A 9063-nucleotide genomic window follows, 5' to 3' on the forward strand; every position below is an offset into this window, starting at 1 on the left:
AAGTTTGAAACTCAAAAGGTATAATTTATTAACCCTTAGATTTAATCGATTAAAAGATGATTTTCCTGCTTCTATTAGCTCGCTTGGGCCTTGAAGGATTATGAACTCGGGGTTTATTTTTGCACCTCCTCCTTATTTGGTATTACGCCCCCTTTGCAACAAACTTCATTTCTTAAACAATTGATTAGTAACGAAATAATCCAAATGATGTAGGAAATTTAAATAAGCCCTTCTTAGAAAAATAACAAGAGTTTTTCGCGTTTATTTTTCTATCAAATGTTTTACTTTAAAATCTTACAAACTTTTTAGGAGAGATTTCTCACCCTTATGACAGATATGAAATCAATATTTTTGTTCTCTTTCTTTTCGGATCTCTCTAAATTTTTTGGTAACCATTTCTTATTTGGTAAAATACCTTCTAATAAGCCTTTTGCCTAGTGAACTTCTTTCAAATAATTCGTCAAATATTGGATCAATTTTTTATAGAGGAATATTAGAACTCATGCTTTGTACAACTTTTCTTGATTTACATTTTGGTTCTTGAAGCTCCAAAGCATCCTTGCAAAATAAACAAATGTTTACCTTTGGTACTAAAACATTTTTAGGTCCTTTAGAATTAATGGATTTAAGATGCCTTGACTCGTACCCTTTAAACCATCTTATATCATACATTTTAGAAAAACAAAAAAGTTTAATAAGACCATGCTTATGACAAAATTGCATTTATACACATAACAATTGATCTTATTCGTAAAATGGAAAATGCATATGAAAGATTTATTAGGTTGATAACCGAGACTAGTTTTATCATTACAAGTTCTTTGATTAGATAAAATTAGGTCCGAATTCTTTTTACCTTTTGTAAACTTACTTAAGTTTACATGCAAATTCTTATTCTCATTTATTAAGGAATCACAAGTTTCACATTTACGTTATTTTAAAGATTATTTTCTAAAACCATCCAATTCAATACCAAGCCTATTCCATATGATTTTTCAAAGCTAAGATGTTTCTTTTTAACTTTTCATTTTCATTGGTAAGAAAATATGACAATAAAGAAAGGAGAAGAAATATACAACATTTTCTATTTAGAATTTTTGTATGTTATGAAATTAGGAAAAGCCTCCTTTATATAGGAAAAATTTTGGCTCGGAATGGAAATAATCAATGGACCATATTATTGACTTAATCGATTAACCTTAACTTGTAATCACTTAAGGGATTTCAAAATACTACAATCCTAATCCAAGATAGGAAAACCTAAAATAGCTACATAGTTTAATTGATTAAAAGCTTTTCTAATCAATTAAGAGGTCATTTACCTTTCTCTAATCGATTGGACCAAGTCCTTAATCGATTAGGCAATGTAAAAACTTTCCCAATTTATTAGAAATACTTTTTGGTCAATTTTATACAAGTCTTGATTGATTTTCAAGAAGTTTTATAAAATAATAGAGTTTAAAAAACTTTTGTGTGTGTGTGTGTGTTGATTGTCTCGATACTTCTAGACTTACTCTTGATATTTTACATTTAACTAATCAATCTAAGATGCGAAGCCCAAAATCAGGTGACTTTCACACTTTCACAATTTCAAATCTTCAAGTTCCCTTGCTCGATACAATAATGATTTAACACTTCAACTAGAACTTGAATCTTCTAACTGTTGAGACTTGAGATATCTTCTTGATCACGTGACATCATCAAAAGTTTTACTTGACAGTTGAAATCAAGCCCCCTATCACATAGAACTCTTAACATCCAAAAATCATTTAACTTATGGAGTTGTTATTTGCAAAATTGCTTAATCAATTGTCATTATCAAAATCAAATGATGGTTATATGAGCAAGCACATAGATCTATAATTTTTTATTCAGTAAATCAATTGTTGGAGAATATTCTCCTTTCTTTAATATTATCCTTCTTTGAAAGAAATTTTTGCAGCTATACCATCAACATAGTTGTCTTCCATAATTTTTATGACTACTACACATTCTTTAAAACAAGGTGTTGTTAGTTGGATTCGAAGTATGTCATAAGTGTTCTTCAAATTTTGCTTGAATGTTTTCAAAACAAGATCTGAAATCTTGACAAAATCAAATTAAAAATATTTTATTGAATATGTAAACAGGATTACAGAAGGTTGCAACCTGCAACTCTCATTATTGCAAACAAAATAATTTTTTCACTCCACACAAGTGATCAAAGTGTATCCAAAGTGGCCACTTGATAAAATAAAAGTGATAATGATCCAAATTGATAAGCCAAATCAACAATTGGCTTACATGCAACAAGTTTACAATTGAAACATGGAACCCCTAAGATTGAAATTCGTAACCATCAAATTCTTTTTAGTGCAATTGAACAAATTTCCACTGATGCAGCAAACACCAATGTAATTGTTGGCAACGTTCTGGGAAAAAAAGATGTGTATCTCTTTAAATAGAATCCTCTAATTATTTTTGGACTTAGTAATGTGTTCATGCTAATGTCTCATATTCAAATTCTGCCTGCCGATGCTAACAAATTTTGTGTTTGATAAGTCTATACATAGATAGTAGTTTTGATATGGTTTCAATTGATCTCTCATATTAATGTCATATGGATATCAAATTTTAAACAAATAAGTATTATCCTCAAATTCTTTTGTAAAATCAAAAGTATCTTACTAATTGGGTTTGAATTCCATTTAAATGTTTACTTAGAGGGAGAAATTGCTTACTCAAAAAAAAGATAAAAGCCTTATGTATTAAATATTTTGAATATTAAATCTTGATTGAATTTATTCTTTTTTTTATAAAATTAGTTATTGAATTAGCTTAAATATAAAATAATCTAAAAATATATTGAATTAATTTAAAATTTTTAAATTAAAATAACATGAATAAATATGATATGAAAAATGACAAGATATAGGTTTTAAACTTTAAATTATTTTAATTAACTTATCCAAAAAAGTTATAGACTCAGTTTGGTTGGCATAATCTTTTTCTGAATTTATAACTTATAAATAGATACATTTGATACTGTGATTTTTTTACGAGTTTATAATTGATTTAATAAACTATTTCAAATAAATTATAGTTTATCATTTTTTTGGGAATTTATATAGTCATCCCCCCAAATTATATACGACACCCCTTTAAATAATATACGACACCCCTTTAAATAGGCGTTTTTATCAAATTATCTATGTAAAATACTAGGTTTTTTAAAATTTTAAGTACATTACCGAAAATTTTGTTGAATTTGCCAATTTACCGTTTCTAATGATGCTACATACCGAAAATTTTAAATTTCCGTTATCGAATATTACAAATTTCGGGTATGCAGCAGCAGTTAAAATCTATACCGAAAATTTGAAAGATCCGGTATATAAAAAAATACCGGATATTTCAAATTTCCAATGTGACTTCAGTTCATAAAATTACTGGAAATTTCAGGTTTTAAAGAAATTTCCGGTACACATCGGAAATTTAGAGTTTTCGGTATTGGTTTTCTACCGGAAGTTCATGAAATTTTCAAGACGGGATAATGAATTTTGTAAAATTACCGGAATTTTTAAAATCTCCGTTGAATTGCACCGGAAAATTTAAAATTTCCAGTAAACGGATACCAAAATTTTGTAAAAAACAAAGAATTTTCGATATCGGCCAAAAAGAGATATCGAAAATTTGATCTGCGGTACTGGAAATTTGATCTGCATTACCGAAAATTTACTTTTTGATGATTTTGGCAACAATATTTTTCTTTTAAAAAAGATAAAAAGTTTGGGTAAATAATGTCAGGAGCATTTTAGGAATATTGTAAACTGGGGGTGGCATGTATAATTTGGTGGTATGTATAAATATCATTTTTTTCTCTCAACTTTACTCTTTTTTTATCGAAAAAAGTTAAAATTAATTATATATTTTTTATGTGATTTTATATTCATAAGCTAACCTATCATTAATTTTGGGTGTATTTAGATTGACGGCAGATAGATTTGACTATAGTAAAATTGAGTTTGATAGAATTGATTTTATCATAATTGAGTTTAGCAGAATTGATTTATGTTTGGATACATTTATGTAAAAGTAAGTTGAACAATAAATTACAGTGTAAAAGTCATGGAGGCAGAAGCTACAAAGCGTGTGTTTGATTCTGGGTTGAAAAAAAATTGATTTTGAGTGAATCGATTATGTAAAATTGATTCTGGATAAAAGTGGGTTATAGGTAAAGTGATTTGTGTTTGGAGAAAATTTTGCAAAAGTGAGTTGAACAATAAATTTCAGTGTAAAAATCACATTTAAAAATCACGTTTGATCAAAAGTTACAAATCTTAGCTTTAAGTAGAATCAATTCTGGAAAACATAATCAATTCTGCTCGAGATCAACCAAATACGTCAAAATCAATTCTAGATGTCCAGAATCAATTCTAGATGCCTCAAACGTGAAACCAAACATAAACAAATTCTAATTTCAAATACAATCAATTCTAGAGACAAAATCAATTATACTTTTTCCTAACCAAATATCTTAAAATCACTCCGAATCAATTCTACACATATAAAATTGCTTTTAACATTTTCAAAAGTCAAACCAAACATGCACTTTATCAAAACATTACAAAACTAAACTAGTAGCCTATATTCTATAAATTATCTATTATCCGTTATTTTTATGAAAGAAATATATAAGCTAATAAAAATATGTTATAAGTTTGTGAAAACAATTAATAAACACATTTTTGAAAACATATAAGTTTATACTCTCCCATTTTTCAATATAAATCATTTTGGCACTTCACATATATTAAAAAATAAATAATTTATATATATAAAAAAGAAAAATTATATCTATTTAACAAAATTATCATTCTTTACTGATTTAAAGATATTATGAAAGGACTTTTGATTTTATATTATTTCTGAAAGTGGCATATAATAAAAAATGAGGAAAGTATAATATAATTGATATTACTTCTTTTAAACGATATTTATTTGTGCTGGTGTTCTCATTCTTCCCAACAATTCTTTCGCCCAGTATCATTCACTGTAGTTCAACATTTATTTTCAATATTACATATTAGCTCAAGCACCACAGAACATTGGTATGATATTGCACAGAAATTCCATAAGAAGGAGTAGTATTAAAAACACAAAAGTCTATATATCAACACAAGCATCAAATTCTTGATTGGTTGTTGGAAGGACTCAACCACAGCCGATTTCAGTCATAGGAATAGCCCTTCTAAGTTGCAGCATGTGTATATTACAATTCAGTCATGGGAATAGGCCTTCTAAATGATTATCCATGATCACAGAAACAAGATCAAGAAATGCAGCTTCGCTTGTTCCGGGAAGTGCAGCCTCTTCCGCTTCCTGAATAATCTGCTCAATGACAGACTTTTTCTTCAGTGTTTCTCTACACATGATGCTTCCTATGGTGAAAGGAGTGAGTCCTTTCTCTGCACCTTTCTGAAGCAGCATGGTTGATATACGAAGGATCCGGGCACATTCAAGAGGAAGTTCCCATCCATGAGATTTCAAAAGCTTGATATCTTCTTCAGCATCCAGAGATTTTATGTGCTCAATGGTGTCTGGGGAGTAAGGTTCTTGAGCTTGTGGCCAATATAACCAGTCAAAAGTGCAGTCTTCAAACTGCAAAACGGGCAAAACAACATCAGCTTAAATTATTTTCAGACTGAAAAAGAAAACCAATTCATTCAGATTTCAGACTTACACTCTCAGGCAGACAATAGCCATGATCAATTGGAATAAGGACAGTTGGATCATCTTCACCGTTCTTGGAAACCAAAATATTCCCGGCATGTCTATCTGCATTTGCCAACCTGATGTCCAGCACAGAGATCTTGTGTACCTCTTTCACCGGAAATGCGCTAGGGCCCATATCTTCACAGCTTCCAATGTTCTTCATAAACATCTGAAGTGATCCTATTTTAACATTACTTGAAACCTTCTTATAACCTTCAGGATGATGGAACCCTTCATGCATGCATTTGACCATAACTGTAGGCGGAACTCCAGCAAACCCCTGCTCCTCATTGTTATGATATGAGCGAGGGCCTTTCCTCGGATGATCCAAGATGTAAGCTGCAACTTCTCTCAACGCACCTTTCCCTACTCGTGTTCCTTTCTTTAACCCTTCACCATCCTCTGAGATAGGTAAGCCCCGAGGATTATTAATTGCCATTGGCTCCTCATCAGTAGGCTTGAAAACTGACACATACTTTAAGCCAGATGGATCTTGCATGAGATAAGCTCCTCCTGATCCCTCTGATGATCGAATTGGCTTACGGCCTTTCTCTAACCCCTCTAATGTAATTTTAACTAGTTCCTGGATAAGTGGTGGAATTTTGATATTGGAATTCTTAAAAATTGGTTCCAAAAGAAATTCACTAGTCAACCTGTTCCTCTTCGGGACCAGTGGCCCTAGCTGGTCTGCAGCTAAATTTGGTACTCTATCAGGTGTGGACGATGCCTCAATTGATAATTCAAAATCTTTTTCTACTGGTTTAGTTCTTACCTTGGCATCTGATATCCTGACCAACAAATGAATCACAGCATCATTATCCTTACAGATGTCCTCAATAAGTCTTCGGTCATCAAGTGCCTCGCCCTTCCATACCAATTCTTGATCCGCAAGATCGAAGAACCCTTGCCCTTTCCTTGCAATCTGCTGCTTCACATAACCCACATTCCTAGTCTTCTCGATACAAAACCCAAACTCCTTACCAGATAAAGTCCTAACTGTAATAGCTTTAAGATCAGAAAACCTTAGAACTAAATGCAACACATTTCCATCAGCAACTCCATAATCACGGACACATGATTTGTCATGAGCCAATTCCTTCCCTTCAAAAACCAGTTTCGATTTCTTTACAAAAAATCCTCTAAAGGTTTGAATTCTCAGCTTCACCGAAGCAATGGAATCCGTCTCCATAATATGCATGGGGATCACCGATCCACCAACAGTTAGGTAAATCAAAATTGAATCCCTTGCATGACGACTAAACCAACTAGTATATTCACCATTTTCATACATTGGACTAACTGTCAAACAAGCCATTCGCAATTTACAGGTTCATAATCTTGCTGGCTCAAAAATAAACAAGCTATGAACCTTACGATCACTATTAAAATCAAAACATCTCAACTAATTTTCCCTTCTCATTTTTCAGGTTTTCCCTCTCACTGCAAAAGTAGCCCATACCTGAACCTAAGCAGTAAACAAGAACTAAAAAGCCTAAAATATGTAACCTACTAGCAGTTTCTTTCCAAAAATCATGGCTCGGAACCAAACCAAGATTTCTGGAAAATGAAACTTTCAGAGAAATTAAGTTCAGCTTATCAAATCAAATGTCTATTTGAATTGATATTTGAATTGATATTTGATAATACTATAAATTTTTACATTGCTGCAATGCTTAATGCTATAGCAAAATTCAGAGAACAAGAGATTGCTTGCAAACCGTAGTCCAGTTACCCTACAACATATAAATTGCATGTCAATTTCAAATGGAATAATAAAAAACACTGAAAACGAAACATGAATATAATAATTTATGACATGAAATCAAATAATCATTTTCGAAATTTCAAATTAAGAACAAGAGAAATAAGGTATTTTTCATGAATTTTCTTCATACCAAAACTAGCTACGATGATAAACGAGAATCCATAAAAGAATGTTCTAGAAAAAAAAAAGAAAAGAAGAAGAAGCTTACGGAGAGTGAAAGAAGAAACTCAGGTAGGAAGACGGTGATATGAGAAAGTTGAGAAACAAAGCGACATTTTACGAATCGGAAGTTTTCTTAGATTCGACTCAGTGAGTCACCATTGATGAAAAATGAAAAAGAAACAATGTGAGTGAGAACTGAGAAGAATAGAGGTTTTTGTTATATGGTACATTCTGGTGAGGTTCTATGCTATATACATCTATTTTTGTCTTGTCACGCAAGTTCAATACATTTTTCTTTTCATCTCATTGATGCAAGTGTATTGATGATTGATTAGATTATTCCATATTTACTAACCTCCTCACCAAGTAATATTCTTTCTAGATCCTAAATTTGTTTGACAAACTCATTTTTTTGTAAGTTTATAATTTATGATTTTTTTATTTGATATAATTTATGATTTATAAGCTTATATGTGTAAAACAGATTTGTTTAATAAATTTGTACGACTGCTTGTATTATCTTTGAAAAAGTAATTTTTTTAAGAATTTTTTTTAATAATTTTTTTATAAATTACAAGATTAATTTTGACGTATAATAAAACAAGAGAATAATTGTTATGCATTATTAATGTAATATATTTTACATAATCAGTACATCACAAACAACCATTCACAAATATTACTTTGTATATGATTATAAAAAAAAAAGCCAAACAATAACAATTTAATGATTATAATTCAGTGACGGTATAAAATTTCTTTTATATTATCAATGTATCTCAATTAAATACATAAAACAAATATAATATATATTATTAAATTTTAAAACTTAGTCAAAATCACATAATTTTTCAGTTATTTCAAAAATAATTTTATGAAGAGCTATTCAAAATACTTTAAGTAATTTTTTAAAATTTTATTCGAAAAAAATTATTATATAAAAATAAAATTTTAACAAAAATTATTTAAATCAATTTTTTTTCGGAAATTCTATATAATTTTTTAGCTAAAATATTTAACGCTATAAAAATTATTTTAAATAAGCTGAAACAAGCTGCCCAGTATCTAATTTTTACTAGTTTATAAGTTAATTCAAATAGTTTTTTATGTTAAGTTAATGGTTTATATTTATTTCATATGATTTTTTTTATGCTCATTTCCATTATGAATGTCTTAAACAAATTAGGATTAAGAGATTTGTATTATATTTTAGACAAAATTATAATTCAAATCTATGAGTTTTTTGTACAATATATATGAACCTCATTATATTGAGTTTATCTAAATAACATGTAACTTTTTCTATAGAAGTGGATCAAATTAAATTCTTCATTATGGATGTATGTGCCAGTAACTTTCATGCGATTCGAAGATAGTTATGG

At 29.7% G+C, this 9063-nt stretch overlaps 1 protein-coding gene across 1 annotated transcript; it reads right to left on the reverse strand.

Moving 5' to 3' along the window:
• Positions 1–4968: 4968 nt before the first annotated feature.
• LOC131622557 (phosphatidylinositol 4-kinase gamma 3-like) lies at positions 4969–7944 on the reverse strand. Its single transcript, XM_058893592.1, has 3 exons — positions 7728–7944; positions 5723–7487; positions 4969–5640 (listed from the first exon to the last, which is right to left on the reverse strand). Exons 2-3 carry the CDS (start codon positions 7067–7069, stop codon positions 5263–5265), a joined length of 1725 nt encoding a protein of 574 aa, XP_058749575.1. The 5' UTR covers positions 7070–7487; positions 7728–7944; the 3' UTR covers positions 4969–5262.
• Positions 7945–9063: the final 1119 nt, after the last annotated feature.

Source organism: Vicia villosa, unplaced genomic scaffold (genome assembly GCF_029867415.1).
Source record: "Vicia villosa cultivar HV-30 ecotype Madison, WI unplaced genomic scaffold, Vvil1.0 ctg.000032F_1_1_3, whole genome shotgun sequence".
NCBI lineage: Eukaryota > Viridiplantae > Streptophyta > Magnoliopsida > Fabales > Fabaceae > Vicia > Vicia villosa.